Consider the following 19,563-nt stretch of genomic DNA (forward strand, 5'->3'; position numbering starts at 1 on the left):
GTGAGGCCGTGAGTATGGTGGGGATGGCACCTCTGGAGCTCTACCTTGGAACTGGAGGCATTTATTTGTTCACTCTGACCCTGGAAGTTTTTTCTTCTTCAGGGTTATTTGTGACTGTTGGAAAAAACAACAACAGAACAGCAGTGAAAAAAAGATAAAAACAATAACTTCGCATCACATAGTTAATTATAACCTTCCTGATTATTTCAAGAATATACTTATTCTGTCAACTTTGCTGGTGTGGGGCGAACAGTTGATCCCCATGAAAAGTGGAGAGGTCTTAGATCAGACTTAGTAGAGAAATATTATTGATGGAAATGTTCTTCAAGACAGATTTGGAAACATCTTTGTCAACCACCACAAAGAGAGAGAGAAAATGGGAGGAAGGAAAAAAAAAAAAAGTAAACCTGGAAAGGTCACATGTTTTTTGCAGCCTTTTCTGATTTTCCTAGAATCGTAGAGTTAGAACGCACTTGATAGATCACCTAGTCCAACTCCCTTTCTCAGCACTGATCCACTAGAGCAATGTTTTTCAACCTTGGCAACTTTAAGATGTGTGGACTTCAACTCCCAGAATCCCCCAGCCAGCCATGCTGGCTGGAGAATTCTGGGAGTTGAAGTCCACACATCCTAAAGTTGCCAAGGTTGAAAAACACTGCATTAGAGCATCTTTTACAGATGACCTGTCAAATGAAACAACAATAAACAGCTGGCACCTCTGGAGTGAACTTCTCCTAGAAGAAGCCAATGCAGTGAAGCTTCTTCTAAAAGCGCGGTTTGTTCACGGTCACGCCCTGTTTTGCAGATCCTCCTTCAGCAGATGGGGGCGCAGAGGTATCGGAGTACATTCTAGAAATGGCAAACAGTGACCAAGAAGAACGCCGGCAAGCCTACCATGGCCAGGCTTTAGAATGCACCGTGAATGGTCTCCTTCCTGGGCGAACATACTGCTTCTGGATACGGGCAGCCAACAAAGCAGGGGTATGCAGCTGAGTTCTTATTGGAGAATAAGTCGTTTGTTTAAAGCAGTGTTTCTCAACCTTGGCTACTTTAAGATGGGTGGACTTCAACTCCCAGAATTCCCCAGCCATGCTGGCTGGGGAATTCTGGGAGTTGAAGTCCACCCATCTTAAAGTGGCCAAGGTTGAGAAACACCGCTTTAAAACATCTGCCGGTGCAACACCCAATAGGATGCTCAGCAGTAACCTGGAAACCCAAGTCTTGAACTCCGAATGTTTGAGTGGGAGTAGATCGTTATATGCTTTTTCATAAATTTTAATCAGGATGCCGGAGAATTTTAAAAGTTTCTCAGGGAAGGAGAGGGTTGTTCTCTGATTTTTCTGTTTCATTAGGGTGCACCTTTTTCCCATTCCTATTTTGTGACTCAGCTATGGTGATTTCATTACTTCATATTAGGATTAATATTGCTTGCATTTCAGGTTCCTCAATGAGCCTTTGGATCTGAAGATGTTTCGGCAATGTTGTATTGCATGTCTGTTTCTAATCCTGCCGGAACTGGGTTGTTTTAGTTGGATCAAATTGTATGCTACCCTTCAAAGCCAGCTTTTTTTTTTTTTTTTTGTATAAATATCATCTGCCCAATTCTTCTTGGGCGATTCTTACTCTCTGGCAGGTAGCCATTTGCAGTTCTGATCCCAGAGCAGGACTGGTGGCTCTTGATAAAGGATCTGGGCCTTGTGTGCTGGTTGCCTCAGACTTTTTTCTCCTGGCATATTTGAACAGACAGATGGTGCAAATTATTAAAATTTTAACCTCTCCTTTGTAAATAAATAAATAAATGATTAGGCGTCTCTCTAGTAAGGCCTGCATGACAGAGCTCCCCCTCCCCCCAACCCTTCAGGAAGCCCCCCAGAGTTTTGGGTTGGGCTGAGACCTCCAAACATTTTTACCAAATTGCCGTTTTTGTCAAGACAGAAGGAGGCCTTATTTAATATTAGTTTAAATAAACAAACCGTTTAATATTAGTTTAAATATAAATGGAATGAGTCTGGGTTTTGCTTAACCCCATTTACTAATTGCCACTTCACATTTCTGCTCCTGCTTCACTACTCCAAGGCTGGCCACGACCCATTGTCTTGGAGAAGAGTTGCATCCTTGGTCTGCTGTTATTTATGGGTATATTAAGGAACGCCATATTCTGTTTTCCCTGATAAAGCAAGGAAACATCAGGTCCTGTCCAGGAGAAAGAAAACCAGTGGCAAGGAAGGACAAGCTTATGAGATAGGAGTCAGGCCATCTTCCCAACAGTCCTTCTCGGGTGCCTTCCCCCCCGCCCTTTCCCAGCAGTCTGGCCAAGGGAAGAAATAGGGGCATGAAGTTTGGGCCTTTATGGAACTGTCATTCTTCAGGTAGTGATTACATAAGAAACGTTAGTTTTGAGTAGGGCTTTCCTTGATAGGCTTCACCTTGTTAACAGCCTTCCTTGATGGACTTAAAGGATCATCTTTCTTCCTTGAACCACTGGGCACGTACTCCAAAATTACCTGATTTGGGTTCTGCAGATTATCAATCCATCATAGTTTTCTCTTCCACATATTTTAATTCTGTAATACACTGATAAAATTTGAGTGATGGAATTGCAGATGAAGATGTATCCCTTTCACATAATGTCTTGAAATATTATTGGAGCAGCAGAAGATTCAGGCATGGAGCAGTGGCTGCCCGATGAAATTGGCATATGAGCTGAGCCTAAATCGGGGCCAGAAACTAAATCTGGTGGGTTGATTGAAGACGGGAGGGTCTTGAGGTCCCCTAAACCAAATTTTTAAGTAAAGTCACCAAAACCAGAAGCATTGTTGGGAAGCCACTGATGTTGCATTAGTTGAAGTTTATTGATATGTATTGACTTGGTCCATCTCTCAGCATTTTTATAATTTTAAGGTACTCTTTCCCTGCAGCTCGGCCCTTACTCAGAAAAGGCAGAGATCTCCACAGCTCCAGGGCCCCCAGATCCATGCTCCGTCCCCCTCTTAACTTGCAAAACTGCTACTTGTATAGTAGCTGCATGGGAGGTAAGTAGTCCCCCCCCCCCCCGCTTTATACATAGATTCATTCACTTCTCTGATTGCTGCATAACCTATGATGAAATGAATTGAAACTGTCTGGAGAAATGTTGGGAGTGCCATCAGTTCAGTATCTGAAAGGAAATCAACCCTGAATTTAAGACAAACTCTGTCCACCCCAGGATTAGATTGAAATAAACCCAGACAGTGGACACCCTAGCTTCTCTATTCTTGTCAACCAAGGTTGCAACTCCAACCAGAACCGATTATGGAGCTGTATTTTCTCTAACCAATATGCACATATGACAAACATGTACATGTGTGTGCTTATGTGCATGTGGCTGTTAGTCCTAGACTACAGTTCAGAGAAGGGCAGAGACAGGACAAAAGAAGTAAACTGATATTAATTGAATTGGTGATTACTGATTAAAATTAATTGTCTGTGAAAGAAGGTATCCCAATTTTTAATTGACTCCCTGTGTGCATATGTATATATAAACCATTTACTCGCACGAAGCTCTTCTCTTGCACATGCACCCATGCACACTAGTGCAGAAGAAGAAAGACTGAATCTGGACCTAGTGAGCATGGACCTGAGATCATACGGTCATAGAGCTACAGGGGATTTTAGAGGTCATCAAGGTGTGCCACTCTACATGGGATCTACTGAAGCATTTCAGATGAATGCTTACTCTGTAATAAGCCCCATTGTGTTCAGGAGATCCCATCACTTAGGACTTTGAGTCCTGCTGAGTCAGAACAGTAATCTCGTTCTGTTGATTCTCTCTATGTGTAGAGGATGAGTGTCTACGTGGAGAGCCTTCCTACCATTCAGGTATATCCACCAATTGAGGAACCCAATTTTCACAAATGTTTGTGTGGGAAGCTTCCATGAATAGAGCCCCATGTGGAGAGTGACAACAGTAGGGCAGGCCTAGCATCTCTGGGGAAGATGGGTGGCATATGAATTAGATAGATAGATAGATAGATAGATAGATAGATAGATAGATAGATAGATAGATAGATAGATAGATAGATAGATAGAATGCTTGATCTGGTCCCCATGAAGCAAGGATGGTGCATTCTCTCCCTCTTCTGCTTCATTTTTTCCATATTCTTTTGATATATTTTTTTCTATTACCGTGTTCTCACTCAATATAAGATAATCCCATCTATACAAGTTTTACAAGTAATTAATTTGGGGGCAAACACAAGTTTACAAGTAATTATTTTGGGGGCAAATGTCCTCTTCCTTCCAGATAAATGCAATAATTAAGGTTTTATAGAAAGAGTATTCTGTATATCAAAAACTAAGGACCCTTCAGAGTGTCTGCAGTTGAAACAGGTGGGTAGCATGCTTTTGGAACATTCTAGAGCTAAGTGTTTGGGAGTGAAATTTGCCTTCTTGTCCAGTCTCCCATACCATTCCTTATCAACTACCACACCATATCTGTGTTTACAGCACTTCTGAATGATCTCTGTGACATTTTTTACTCCTTTGTGGATTTGTGATCCTTAGGAATGTCACCAAAATGCAGGATGATTGGTTTACTGTTGGTTTGCTAGCTTTGTATTTTCTAGGTGCTTAAGGCAGTATATCTAATAATCTTAAGCGATGCTATGAATTGTGAAATAACTGCTAACTGGATCAATCGGGGCAGAGCACACCCAAAAGTTGACTTTACTAGAGGAGAAAATCACCAGACGTTTGGCCTTCAGGAGCAGGGCTTGGTCTTTGAAGGACCAAATATGAAGGTCAACCTATCTTTTGATGGCCCAAGAGAGACACAGAAGGTCATTTTTCTGTTGCTGTTAGATATGGCCTCTCTGAAACTGAAGGTGATGTGCTCCTCCTTCCTTCTAGCAGTCCCCCTTTTGCAGAAAGTTTGGGTTATAAATCACATCAGTAAATGTGCCATAGCAATCTGCAGTTTATCAAATTCATCTGCAGTTTATAAATTCAAATGTTAACTACTAAACCCTTTCTTTCTAATTTCTCCAAGAGTCCACCATGTAATGGGGCAGAAATTAGTGAATACAGACTGGAATGGGGCCAAATGGATGGATCTATGCATGTAATCTATGCTGGCCCTCTTCTGTGCTACGAAGTGAAGGGACTTACCCCTGCAACTACATATTATTGCAGAGTACAGGTATGTACCTTTGGATTTGGGAGGCAGCATTTTTTCCCTGAGATTTTAAAACATGACATTATCTTAATCTCTGAGCTGTGTTTAGTGAGCAAAATAAGTTGAAAATGTTCAGTACTAACTTCTTAAATGATTCATTGCTCTGCAAAAAATGGATGCTGTCAGATTTCACCACCACCATTGGATTCTTCCATTACTTGGAATGCAATGTAGCCAAATTCCATATCCTCAGAAGAATAACTTCTGATGACTGGAACCCCTCTAAAGATCAACCAAACCTTTGTTGTCAAGGTAAAGTCTCCTTCAAGTCAAACTTGAGTCCTGGGGATCTCATGAATATATCCATGCGAGATTTTTGGCAACAGAAGTGTCATTGCCATTTCTTTCTTCTGAGATAATTTTTGAACTCCTTATTCTAACCTGCAGCATTGGATTTTCTGAAACTCTACTCCTGTTTTCTGGCAATTTTTTTTCCAGTACAGTATCTGCCAAAATCAACTAGGTGCTGCCATCTAGTGTAGCAAAAATGGATAACAGTTACACAATATTAAAATTTGTGGAGTTGAAAAACAATGTTTTTCAAAATATTGTTATGACATTTTCAGATCTCTTCTGCAGCCATACGGTAGCCTTAGTTGGAAAGTAAAACGTTGAATAGCATAATGTGTTTCAATTGGACTTTTTTCAGTGGCTCAGGTGTAAATTGGATACCACCCAATATTTTCATTCTAATTCAGAGTTGTATAAAACTACATGAGTACTAAGATTAAAAAAAACCCGGTGATTTGTGTTTCTTAACATCTATGGACAACCATGAAATCTCAGGTAGTAATATTTCTTCTCTTTGTGGCGTAGATCAACCTTTTCAACCTCAGTTGCTCGTGCTGGCTAGGAAGATGGGCTTTCTAGCCCAAAGCAACCGATTGAACTCACTTGTAGGATGATTATTCTCAGTATTATTGATCTGGTTATTTAGGATTAATTAACCAGGGGTGTCTGTGTATTTGTTCATGCTGCTTGGGAATTAGGGGAGTTGAAACCCATAACATCTGAAGAATAATGGTGTGGAGGAAGCTGTGGTCCTAGAAACAGATAGTTGACCCTTCACACTTTGGCTTCACACTTCTGCCTCTCTTGCTCTTCAGGCTGTGAATCTCGCTGGTGCTGGATTATTTGGGGAAATCAGCACAGTGACAACCCCAGCTTCAGTGCCGGCTGCGGTGGCAGTATTGAACCTGCTTGAAGAAGACCAGTTGGAAACCCCTCTTCCCCTCTCCACGTGCCTTGCTCTTCACTGGGAAGAGCCTTGTTGCCATGGGGCAGAGATTGTCGGCTACCACATAGAGTATGGGGAGAAACAAGTCTTAACGGTCAACAGAGTCACAAGCCATGTTCTGGAGAACCTGCAACCTGACACTTTATACAGGTGATCAGTGGCCTTTGATGATGGCCTGTTCAACCACCTATACCAACTAGTGTCTGAGGATTTTTATTTTATTTGCATTTAATACTACAGCCAATGTGGGTGGAAGTGGCTAGCATTGTAAGTCAACATTAATGAGAAGTGGGAAATACACAAAAACATGCTTTTATTTTTATTGAATTGCAGGTGTAGAGACATGAATTACTTCAAAATAGGAATGGCCTGCGATATAACCCTTTTTCAGACTTTTTTTTTTTTTCTAATGGGGATTGCTCCCGACTCTTCAGATACTTTTTCCCCCTGACAGGAAGAAAGGAAGAGAATTCACCTTCTTGTTTCCCTGAAGCTGAGAGTTTTAAATTTGACTTTTTGTTTGTTTGTTTTTCCCCCAGCACAAAGCCAAAGGGCTGCACACCCATGTGGCGACAGTGTTCGGATTCCTCCCCCATTCTCATAACATATATTTATAGGAACATGACAGTCGCACTCTGTGTTCTCTGTCCTCTTGCATTGCCTTCTGTTGGAGAAGGAGAACCGGAAATGTTTTTGGAAGAAGAGGAGAGGGGAATCTGACGCAGGCTTTCCATCTTCAGCAGTCAGCCTGAAGAAGCAAAATAGTTTTGCAAAGTAGGGGAGATTTTCCTTGTGAGGAGTCACTGGAAGGCACAGCAATTTAGTCTGCTTGTTCTTGTCACTGAGGAAGCTTCTGCCAATCTGGCAAGCAATGATATGTGTTGAAAACTGACCCATCTGTAAAGTTTTTTTGTCAGGAGAAAATAAGGCTAGAACCCTTCTCCCTGCCTCTTAATTTTCTGTGGGGAAGGAATATTTTTGGATGGAAGAACATTGGAAAGAATTGCATGGAATATGTAACAGTGTCTCTCTTTCCTACCCTGTGCATCACTCCTTGACGTAAATAAATCAGAGAAAAGAACTTCTCCTAACATTGACTTTTTCTCTCACCACTTCCTCTTAGAATCCGAATTCAGGCCTTCAACAGTCTTGGAACTGGTCCTTTCAGTCCATCCATTAAAACGAAAACCAAGCCTTTGCCTCCAGATCCTCCACATTTGGAATGTGTGGTCTTCAGTTACCAGAGCCTTAAGCTGAAGTGGGGTGAAGGTCCTAGCAGAGCTTTAATTGCCAATCCCACCCAGTTCAATTTACAGATGGAAGACAGGCTTGGCAGGTGAGAGAAAACTCAGAATACTTTAGCCTCTTCATCTTTGAGTTCACATTGTAGAAGGGGGAGGGTTTTTTGGGTGGTAGTTCAAGCTGTACAGAAACAATAAATTTACCCAACTCTCCCATGCATGGAGAGCAATGAAAAGATGTATCACCTCCAGCGTCCTCAAGAGGGCTACTTATATAGCCATAATAGGCCAAAAAACATTTTTATGAGATTCCGATCATCCAGTTGAACACCTGGGGCTACACTCCTGTTTCCTTAGATGTCCTAGAGCAGTGTTGTCCAAACTTGGCCACTTTAAGATGAATGGACTTCAACTCCCAGAATTCCCTAGCCAGCATGGCTGGCTGGGGAATTCTGGGAGTTGAAGTCCACTCATCTTAAAGTGGCCAAGTTTGGACAACACTGTCCTAGAGATATTGAATGGTGTAATCAGAGGGATGAATGTGTTCAGTGGACGAGAAATGAAAGGGAGCACTCATCAAAACCCAAATACCTGATTAAGTGCACTTATTTATTTGAGATATTTGTATACCACTTCCCATTAACAACAACAAATCTCTACGTCTGCCATGACAAATGAATGAAAACAAACCTTTAATTGGGGAAATAGTCATCATGGGTGGTGCATACCAGTTAAATCTTGCTGGAACGTGTGATCTTTAGAAATTTTTGTCCTCAGAAGGTTGCTCAATCTTTGCCATTTGATAATGTTTGGATATGGTTTGGAAGATATCCACATCTATAATGATAAAATTCAAGGTAGTAGTGAAGCATCCTGCACTGTCAGACAGGTGTTGACTGTTTTAATCCGTGCTACAATCATTAATAGGACTCAACAAGTGGCTGACTTTTGGGTTTATTGGCTGAATCAAGAATGCTTAAGTAACTGAAGCAAATAATTATTTTATTCTTTGGAAGTTAAAGAGCGTTATATTTGATAGACAAAACCTTTCAGGATGCCTGTCTTTAAAAGAAATAAGCCAGCATGGTTGGAGGGTTAGAGTTCAGCGTCATTACAGATTTTTTCTTTTCCTGTTTCAGATTCATCACTGTCTATAGTGGACCTTGCCACACCTATAAAGTGCAACGGCTTAGTGAGTCTACAACGTATTATTTTAAAATCCAGGCGTGCAACGATGCAGGTGAAGGGGACTTTTCCGAAGTTTATGCATTTGCCACCACCAAATCACCACCACCTGCCATGAAAGGTGAGGGGCATTTACACAGGTTAACGAATGAAGGATGCTCACGGTTTGAGCAAGGGGGGCTCAGATGATTTGACCCATTAAAAGGAAAGGTTCTTCAATACAATCTATTTGCTTACGCTTTGATAAATGATACTTAAAAGAAAAACAGTAGGGATTAACAACAACAAAAAAAGGTTACAAAATTTCACAGCTGGGCAGGAGGCAAGTGCTTTGCTATCTGAATGTGGAGATGCTTGCTTTATTTATTTATTTATTACATTATTTATCTACTATTGACGCCAAATGGATTCCCCAGTTACCATATATCCAGGCATAACAAACTCCGTAATAATTACATTAAAGTATGGACCTAAATCAGTGTTTCTCAACCTTGGGAACTTTAAGATGTGTGGACTTCAACAACCAGGATTCCCCAGCCAGCTGGCTCGCTGGGGAATTCTGGGAGTCGAAGTCCACACATCTTAAAGTTCCCAAGGTTGCGAATCGCTGCCCTAAATTATAATCAAGTACCACCCTTCTTCTGTCCTTACCAAGCAACATTAGGAATGGAATACTTTTTGGAATGTTTCTGTTTTTCCTGCCTTTTTAAAAGCCAGTGGGGGTCCTGTCAAATATCTGGGGGTAGCTGTTGGTTAGCTATGTTCTTTTTGCCTCCCCACCCTTTTTTTTTTTTTGCTGCCCAAAGTAGTTTTGAAAGAAATTAGTTACTTTTGTTAAAGGCAAGATGTTTCTCCTCCTCTCGCTTTGCTTTTGAAAAACTTAAGATGACCCCCAGATAAAGAGTATAAAATGAACTGAAATACAGAATACACAGTAACTAAACTATTCAAAGAATTTAGTATTCTTCATCATCTCCCCCAAAGAGGGTAATATAACCCAGTGGGACAGCAACGGGGGGGGGGGGGGCATTAAAATTGTCCAAGAAGAATTCCAAAGCCTTTGATTTCAGCAGCGTTCTCTTAGTCATTTCCATCAAATCTGTGTTTGAAACAGTGAGAATCAATCTTGTAAGATAATTTTAATATGCTAAGAGGCTCAGCTGGATAGAAGAAGAAGAGGAGGAACAGATTTTGGTACAGTGATTCTAAACCAAGTTGTACTTTCAAATCCCACTCTTTCACTAGTGGGAGAGCCTTTTTTAAGGTTTTGCTGATAGTAACTAGTATGAACCTAGTTTGGCAACTTTTTGGAGGGAGGGGGGTGTCAGAAAGCAAAAATAAAGCAACCTCCGCTTAAAAAAAAAAATTGATGTTTCAGCCACTTAGCAAAGATGTGAACAAATGGGTTAAATCATGTGTATATTCCTCAGCATGAAATATAGTATTGGGATTTTCCTGTTTTTCTCTTCTAACTGCTCCTGTTTTCTTGATGCATTGGGGGAGATCTTGCATGTTGGATAAAAGCAACTGTTTCCTTTGGAGAAGCAAGATCCATACCATATTAAGTTGGCTATTACCAAATATTTGAAACTTCAGGAGAGGATTTTATTTCTATGGGCAGAAATAAAAAATTCTTTCATTGCTTGTAACGAAAGCCAGAAGACTTCATCATATAGTTTGGGGGCACAGAATCATAGCAAGGAAAGCAGATCAAATTCCAGTTTGCCTTAGGACGTATTGGGTGGTCTTTTGCAAGCTATTAGCATGGCTCAGTTAACACCAACTCTTAAAGTGTACAGGAGTCCCAGTTTAAGAACGAATTCTGTTTGAATGTGTACGTAAGGCAGAACAGTATTATTGCATCATACTGTATAAGTAGTATTGTGTAATGAACTCAAACCACTGTATATTTAACTTGAATCACTGCATGTTTAACTCAAATTTGCTACAACAGGCTCCGTTCTTAACTATGGGTCTTCTGTAACCCAGGCGCCAGGGACTACCTGTAATGTGGTTTGTTTGGTTTTCTCACTGTATGCTTTCAAACCAACTGTTCCTTCAACAAAGCATGGTTTCGTTCAATGTGTAACTCAATCTAAAGACCCCTCTGGGTCATCCTGTTCGGTTATAATTCTAGTCAAGTGTTTCAGTATTTCTCCATCACAGTCCCCTCCAATTGATTGCAAATTGTGGAAGTTGCCTTTCCAAAACAAAGACTAAGGTGGGGAGGGCTGAAATGCAGAGTTTACCTTCCATTCAGGGAGACCAATGAATGCCTGCTCTTTATTATTATTAGCTAAAAAGAGGATAATATTTAGGATGAATGTTTTAAGTTCCAAGTTATGGATCTTCAATTGCAGCACCCAAAGTCCATCAGCTGGGAGACAATGCCTGCGAGGTCACCTGGGAGCCTCTACAGCCAATGAAGGGCGATGCCATTGTTTACATATTGCAGCTTGCCACTGGGAGGGAAGTGGATCAGGTAATCTCAGAATGATCTTTTTTACAGATATTATGGGGAAGTGGATTCCCCCCCGAATAATTCTTAATGCATTGTTAATAAAGGACCCTCATTATCGCATGAACGTTTCTTCTGAATGAGAACATCTGGTGGCCTCTCACATACTATAATCAAAATCAGGCTGAATCACAGTTTACTGGATGCTGTGTAACCTATTACCTGAATCCATCCACCCAGCATTCGCCTGAAAGTTGCCCAGATTGGAAAACATTATGTTAGATGTATTCCGGATTGCAAGCAATCTAAAGCCATTTGGAAATGACCATTGCCAAAGAGCATCTACTTCTCAAGTAGAAGGTCCCAGGATTTCCTTGAAGGGCCAGATTCTGTCTGAACCCCAAGAAGAGAGCCGCCACCAGTAAATGATATGGAGTTCATAGACCAGTGGCTCATTCAGTATAAGGCAGTATTTGGGATCCCCAGCAGGATAGCTATGAGCACCAAGGTACACATGTCCAGGTCTTTCAAGAAGCAGGCTCTGTGCCCCATCTGATGTTTTAGATGTTTTCAAAAGTGGTGTGCCACAGAGCACAAGGCCAGTTCCAAGCACAGCTTTATTTCCAAGGGACCACAGTGCATAGTGTGTCTGAAGGGGTGCCCGCCTGCCCTCGCAAAAGCAGAGGTGCGCTTAGGCAGAAGCACCTGGGAGGCACTGAGTCAGTGCTGTGACCAGCAGCAACTCCACCAGTCAGTGGGTGTTCCAAAACTGTCCATACCCATTTTGGGAACGTGACCAGAAGATCTCAGAATTTCAGATGGGCCCCCTTCTGGCTTAGTAGAATCCAGTTGCCTTTTTTCTCAAATTTGTTGTGTGTCCTCTCCTGCTCTTGCCTCAGCTCTACAAGGGACCAGAGACTTCCTTCCGCATCCCCAGCGTGCAAACGAACTGTGAATATCGATTCAGGGTGTGCGCGGGGCGCCAATATCAGGACTCCACTGGATGGCAAGAACTCTATGGCCCATATAGCCCAAGCACCACCTTCTCATCTCAGAAACAGGAGCTGCTTTCGCAGTGTTCAGACCCAGGTCCTGAACTCCTGAAAAGCAAGCGGAAGGCGCTCAGCGATGAACAGTTTGCGTTTCTGCTTCTTATAATCTTTGCAACGGTTGCCATTTTGTTTGCTGTTATCATTCAGTACTTTGTGATCAAGTAAGTCGGTGGCCATGAGAAGTGACTTCCTTACTCAGCTTATAATTTTTCATATGGAAGTTTTACGCCTTGGGTATTTATGTAAATTCCAATTAAAATGCTAGCTGGGAATGATGGTATAAGACACACATTTCCATTTTTGCTGCTGACTAACAGGTTGGATGGACAGAACTCCTCCTCCTCCTCCCCCACCCCACTCTTCCGTGGAGAAGCTGGGGGGGGAGGAGGCAGGGCAGCTGGAAGTGAAGAACATCCCTATTACAGCACAGTGGTGCATCTTCTAATCAGGGTGAGCTGTTCAAAACAGCCAAAAAAAACCTGCCTTAATTCTCAGAGTTTGACTTAATTCTCACAGTAAGACCTGAATTCTCAAGTACGGCAAGGAGAGGAGCAAGGAGGGAGGGCGGGAGACACGCCTGCTGCTCCAGCGTTGGGGACGTGGTGGGATGCAGCAGCAGAGATGCTCGTGCTGAAGACAAGACTGTAGGACGCGGCTAAAGTACACCACCTCTGATAAGCTGTAGATAAAAATCCAACCCAGATGTTATCCAGATTGACTTCTAGCAACAGCGCAATGTTAATTTTTCCAGTTCTTTTAACTGGGAGGGTTCCTGGAGGCCCCCATCCCTTCCAGAGCCCAGGGCAGCAGCAGGGGTCTGCGTTTGAGTTTTTAATCCATTGTGTTCAAGGCATCACATTTACCTACGCACAGAGGGATTTGCGTTGGTCTGAAATGTGGCAAGAGGCTCCCCCCTTCTAGAAACTGTACATTTCTGATTGAAATGCTTCCTCTTGTTGGTAAACGGTTGGCCCAACTCACCGTCTGCTCTCAGTGCCTGAGAGACTAGGAACGCCCTGTGCTTCTAACTTAAACCGCTGCAGCGCTGGTTTCCTTTGTTTTCCGAGGAAAAGCACAGAATTTTTTTGTCTTTGATGAGAACAAAAAAAAAAGTGCATTTATGATAAATGTTTCACTATTTGGCTCAAACTGAGCAAAATGTTTTTGTACTATTCTTAACGTGAAATTAAAAATCAACTCTGGGGGATCTTTCTGTTCGGTTTGTGTCCTGGGGTGCCCTTCTAACGTCATCCAGCTGATCAAGTCACATGTGAAAATTACTTTTTCCCCCCCTTTCCCCCCCCAAAGTTAGGTCTAAGTTTTAACGTAATCGTCGCCTCTCTCGTAGCAGTTTCGTGTTCCGCGGTTTTGTCTTGTGATTCAAGCCTTTTCAGTTCGTGATGGAAATTTCAGTAACATCTCCGGCTTTGGGTTCAGTTGTGTTTTGTTTCATTTGTTTGTTTGGGGGGCGGGTGGGAGGGCGAATATCATGCACTACAGAGGGCCTGTTCTTTGTAATGCCCTCGCAGCAAGTACCTGTAAAATAAAAGTAATTGAACCTTGTCTTTACAGTCATGCTACTCTGAAAGCTGGAAACCACCCATTTTGTTCTTTGGAAGAAGAGGAAACTCAAAAAGACTAGGCATTTTGTTGAGTTTTACATACTGGTAGGGAGTGAAAAACTAAACTTTACGAAACATCCGAATGCTTGTACTTGTATATGGGACAGTGGACGTAACTTGTAAACTCATTTTTAGCTTGAAACTGTCTGTTTCCAAACAGTAGAACTGGCTGTTAATTCATCATGATAGCTTATGGTTTGTGGCATTGTGTTTGCATTTCACACCTGAGGGAAAACACACACACACACACACACACACACACACACACGTAAATGATATCATATCACTTACTATCTTAAAAGTAGATTTATGGTGCAATCTGAAATTTATCTTTTTTTCCCCCCAAAAAAATGTACTCTCCTCTTTTATGTGATCTATTTATTTTGATTTAAAAAAATTCTGGAAAATGTATGTTTGAATGTATTGTTCTACTTGTAGCAGAACTTTTAAGTTAATCATTTATTGTAATGGAAGCCTCTGCTCAGTGTTGAAAAGAGTTTTATACAAATGTTTGTGTCTTTAGTTTGCAGGAATGTTTACAACCTGTTCTCCTTCGTTTCCTTTCATACTTCACTTTTTTATAAAATAAAAATAGATTTGTCTTCAGCAGATTTCTGTTGCGAAAGTGATAAAAAAAAAAAAGTGGGGAGGGAAAATCTCACTGAATTGGCAATAGTGTGAGAGAGACATTTTTTAAATTAGGTTTTCTGAATAAAATACTAACCAAAATTATGACTTCCTAGAAAGTTAAATCTTTAATTTGTATTTGTAATTGCCACAAAATGTTTATATTTCCAGGAAGTTTACTGGAAAGCATAATGTAGAATTTTATATTTACAGCTATACATTCCAGATTGATGTACCTAGTGGCATTAATGTATTAGATCTCCTTTTCTCTCGTATTGTAATTTTTGCTGTATTTCATACTTATGTTAAACCTGCCAGGCATCGTATTACTAAATTGTAACTATCAAATAGATAATATATTTAATATGGCCAATAAAAATAAAAATTGTTCACATTTGGGATTGTGGAGTCACTGTGCGTAATCTATCACACTGGGCAGTGTACAAGAATTGACCAGAATCGTAGACCAGACATCTTCCATATCCTGCTGTATTTCTTTTTAACACCATCCACAAACAACAACATAGTTTTTCATCTGCACATGGATGAAATGTGCAGATGGATCCTTGCACCTTGCGCACACGTGCCTTTTTTAAATTATTCCATGGGCAAGATTATGGATATATTTTCAGCCAGCTACTATCAAAGTTAATGTTCAAACTACCTGAACCTGGTGTCCTCTAACCTCACAGAACATTTCTATCTAGAGAGTATCAACTGAGCTGGACCACATGACACTGATTGATGTGCACTGAAATACTTCTGCATCAGATGTGGGTAAATTAGCTAACAATTCAGAGGATTGCATGAATCCAGTGGTGTTTATCTGCAGCCTGTCCATTACAATCAGAAGAGCTTGCATTGTTAGAACAGCCAAAAATCTGATGCTAAAACGGGAAGAAAGTCCATTTGCTCTCTTTTTGGTTTAAAAATTATTCCTTACTATAGTTAAAGAAAGAGGAAGCATTAAACTAGGAGCAAACAGTCCCCCCCCCCAAAAAAACCAACCCCAGATGCCAGCATTTCCTTCCCTTATATTTTTATACACAGTTAAAAGATTGATTTCTACAAAGTACATCTTCAAGTTTTTACAGCACAATGCTGCACAGGGTGCAGAGGGAGGCATTTATGCAAATTAAATGCATCCCACAGCAAGACAATGACTGGTACTCTGTGCTGCTACCTCCTTTTCTTAAAAAAAGCAATTTTACGTTAAAAAGCCCTGTTTCTGATTCCATGAACTGTAGGGCTGCCCAGTGGTTCAACACACACACCACCTCTCTGAAAGGTATTAAAGTAGGCATACTATGTCCCCTTAGCTAGAGATGATCAGGATGATACTCTGGCAGATCTGGAATGTAACAGGTTTGGCTAGAAAGGGAAAATTGGGTACACTTTTAAACTCAATTAGAAAGCAATCAGCTGCTCTTGGGAGAAGGGAAAACTAACGCAATTTCGATTTTTTTTTTTTAAGAGAGGGAGGGTATCCCAAGAGTAATAGGGCTGAACAGATTTTCTTCTCCAAGTCAGGAAAAAGTCTTTATTCTGAGAAGAGGAATTTGACTTTGGATGTTAAAAGAAAAACATCCCACCATTATTCTTACAAGTAAAATTGCATTAGAACAGTTCTAAAGAAAAATTATACAGCCCTTTAAGAACTAATATTAAAATCAAATCAGAACTTGACAAAATCAGCCATCATTGTGTCTGGGTAAAAGATGTCAATGTTATTTTGAATGATATTCCAAAACTCTGGAATTTGACCGTTTTTAAACAGTTATATTGGGCATACGGAATAGCAGAGAGAGATTGGGAACATACCATCCAAATATCAAATAATAGATTTAAGTAATGTGCAATTCACCCATTTTTGAAAAGGCTTTTTTTTTCTCATTAATCCCCTTACCCCCCAAAAAAACACAATATTTGACATTGATTTTATATTTTACTATATTTTACAAATTTCTATGCATGATTTATTATATGATTGAATATATGCTTCTTATTTAGCGTATTAATTTTAGGGTTCTTTTTCTGTTTATTTGTGTTTTGATATTACAATTTCATAACTAATTTTGGGGATATTGCTATTTTTCTTTTTTTTCTGTTTTCTATGTTTCTCTTTTTAAAATCACAAAATTTTAAAAAATGCATAAAGCCAGCTCAGAATACTTAGGCTCAGAAATATTTAACAGAAAAACACCTAGCAAGAGTGGGAAGTCAGTAACTTAGCATTTGTTTCATCCTATGATGAATCATCTTCCAGAACTACTTAGTTTTGTGACATTACCATCTACAGTCAGGTCCAGAAATATTGGGACATCGACACAATTCTAACATCTTTGGCTCTATACACCACCACAATGGATTTGGAATGAAACAAACACAATGTGCCTTAACTGCAGACTGTCAGCTTTAATTTGAGGGTATGTACATCCAACTCAGGTGAACGGTGTAGGAATTACAACAGTTTGCATATGTGCCTCCCACTTGTGAAGGGACCAAAAGTAATGGGACAGAATAATAATCATAAATCAAACTTTCCCTTTTTAATACTTGGTTGCAAATCCGTTGCAGTCAATCACAGCCTGAAGCCTGGAACGCATAGACATCACCAGAGGCTAGGTTTCATCCCTGGTGATGCTCTGCCAGGCCTCTACTGCAACTGTCTTCAGTTCCTGCTTGTTCTTGGGGCATTTTCCCTTCAGTTTTGGCTTCAGCAAGTGAAATGCATGCTCAATGGGATTCAGGTCAGGTGATTGACTTGGCCATTGCATAACATTCCACTTCTGTCCCTTCAAAAACTCTTTGGTTGCTTTTGCAGTATGCTTTGGGTCATTGTCCATCTGTACTGTGAAGCGCCGTCCAATGAGTTCTGCAGCATTTAGCTGAATGTGAGCAGATAATATTGCCCGAAACACTGCAGAATTCATCCTGCTGCTTTTGTCAGCAGTCACATCATCAATAAATACAAGAGAACCAGTTCCATTGGCAGCCATACATGGCCACGCCATGACACTACCACCACCATACTTCACTGATGAGGTGGTATGCTTAGGATCATGAGCAGTTCCTTTCCTTCTCCATACTCTTCTCTTCCCATCACTCTGGTACAAGTTGATCTTGGTCTCATCTGTCCATAGGATGTTGTTCCAGAACTGTGAAGGCTTTTTTAGATGTCGTTTGGCAAACTCTAATCTGGCCTACCTGTTTTTGAGGCTCACCAATGGTTTACATCTTGTGGTGAACCCTCTGTATTCACTCTGGTGACGTCTTCTTTTGATTGTTGACTTTGACACACATACACCTACCTCCTGGAGAGTGTTCTTGATCTGGCCAACTGTTGTGAAGGGTGTTTTCTTCACCAGGGAAAGGATTCTTCGGTCATCCACCACAGTTGTTTTCCGTTGTCTCCCGGGTCTTTTGGTGTTGCTGAGCTCACCGGTGCGTTCCTTCTTTTTGAGAATGTTCCAAACGGTTGTTTTGGCCACGCCTAATGTTCTTGCTATTTCTCTGATGGGTTTGTTTTGTTTCTTCAGCCTAATGATGGCTTGCTTCACTGATAGTGATAGCTCTTTGGATCTCATCCTGAGACTTGACAGCAACAGATTCCAAATGCAAATAGCACACTTGAACTGAACTCTGGGCCTTTTATCTGCACATTGTAATTGGGGTACTGAGGGAATATCACACACCTGGCCATGGAACAGCTGAGAAGCCAATTGTCCCATTACTTTTGGTCCCTTAACAAGTGGGAGGCACATATGCAAACTCTTGTAATTCCTACACCGTTCACCTGAGTTGGATGTACATACCCTCAAATTAAAGCTGACAGTCTGCAGTTAAGGCACATTGTGTTTGTTTCATTCCAAATCCATTGTGGTGGTGTATAGAGCCAAAGATGTTAGAATTGTGTCGATGTCCCAATATTTCTGGACCTGACTGTATATACTACTAAAACTCTCGTGTCTGTAACCTTCAACTGGGCGAAACAGTCCGTCATAGGGCAACAATTTTTGAACCAAGGTACCTCAAATGGGCTAACTTACAGAATGCACCAAAAATCCAGGACCTATTATTCCTGTGGTATTGAAATTTGGGAAATTTGTGGCTGCTTCAGCACTGCTGTGCTGCCATGGTCACGTGATCATCATGGGTATATCCCCGACCCTGCACCCAATCGTGGCAAGGCCTGTCAGGTGAGGCCTATCAGGGTGAGTGGCAATTGGACTGCTTCGTGGCAATTGGCTGCTTTGGAAACGAGGCAGAAATTTGAAATCTCTTAACGGCTGTGGGCATTGAGAGAAGGATGAGGGAGCGACTTGGATGCCTGCTGGGGGTCACCAGTGTCAACAGGTGAGCCTCTTCCTCCCTCAAGGGAGGGGGCCCTTAGGGACACACCAGAATAGGGAGTGGGGATGTAGTTTTCTTCATGGTCCACAGCTCCCCCCAGCAAAGTGGCAGACAGTTCCACAGGTGAGCCGAGGAGGTGGTGGCGGCGGCTTCACTGGTGCTCTCCTGAGGGTCATGAAGGGAGGGCAAAAGGAAGCCTATATATGGAAAGGAAGGGAAGGAGGAGGGATCCCTTACCTCTTTCCTGCCTCCCTCTGGCCCCTGTCATAAACTTACATAAAAAATGTAAAGGATGGTCATATAGAAATGCCGTTTACAAATTTGCACCAGACTGGATATTATATGGAACCGAAGAACACAAAGCGCTCTTGGGGGCAGCACGAGAGATAAGCAATACAGCCCAACCTATTGCTTCTCCAAGACTTGATCCTCCTAAAGAGGAGTAACAGCTGTAGGAAAAGACAATTTACAAAGGACACTTAAAATTCAGATTGTTATTCTGATAAAGGGGTTTGAAATCCAGCCCATTTACTACAATCACTTTTATGGATGGACAGACAGACAGACAGGCATAGC

General features: G+C 41.3%; 1 protein-coding gene across 4 annotated transcripts in view; it reads left to right on the forward strand.

Moving 5' to 3' along the window:
* Positions 1 to 14,664, forward strand: part of FNDC3A (fibronectin type III domain containing 3A) — a 59,402-nt gene extending 44,738 nt beyond the window's left edge. For 3 of the 4 annotated variants that reach the window (XM_088129289.1, XM_088129290.1, XM_088129291.1), the window contains exons 19-26: positions 806 to 981; positions 2,919 to 3,032; positions 5,027 to 5,176; positions 6,319 to 6,599; positions 7,573 to 7,785; positions 8,830 to 8,996; positions 11,236 to 11,357; positions 12,233 to 13,864. In XM_088129289.1, the coding sequence (XP_087985415.1) occupies positions 806 to 981; positions 2,919 to 3,032; positions 5,027 to 5,176; positions 6,319 to 6,599; positions 7,573 to 7,785; positions 8,830 to 8,996; positions 11,236 to 11,357; positions 12,233 to 12,550 (1,541 nt within the window). In that variant the 3' untranslated portion in view covers positions 12,551 to 13,864. Of the gene's footprint in view, positions 1 to 805; positions 982 to 2,918; positions 3,033 to 5,026; positions 5,177 to 6,318; positions 6,600 to 7,572; positions 7,786 to 8,829; positions 8,997 to 11,235; positions 11,358 to 12,232; positions 13,865 to 13,957 lie in introns of those variants that run through there. The other variant, XM_088129292.1, reaches the window with a different exon arrangement.
* Positions 14,665 to 19,563: the final 4,899 nt, after the last annotated feature.

The sequence above is a fragment of the Python bivittatus genome, unplaced genomic scaffold (genome assembly GCF_059951505.1).
Source record: "Python bivittatus isolate LINGU-HERP-01145 unplaced genomic scaffold, Pbiv_v1 ctg000790_np1212, whole genome shotgun sequence".
Classification (NCBI taxonomy): domain Eukaryota; kingdom Metazoa; phylum Chordata; class Lepidosauria; order Squamata; family Pythonidae; genus Python; species Python bivittatus.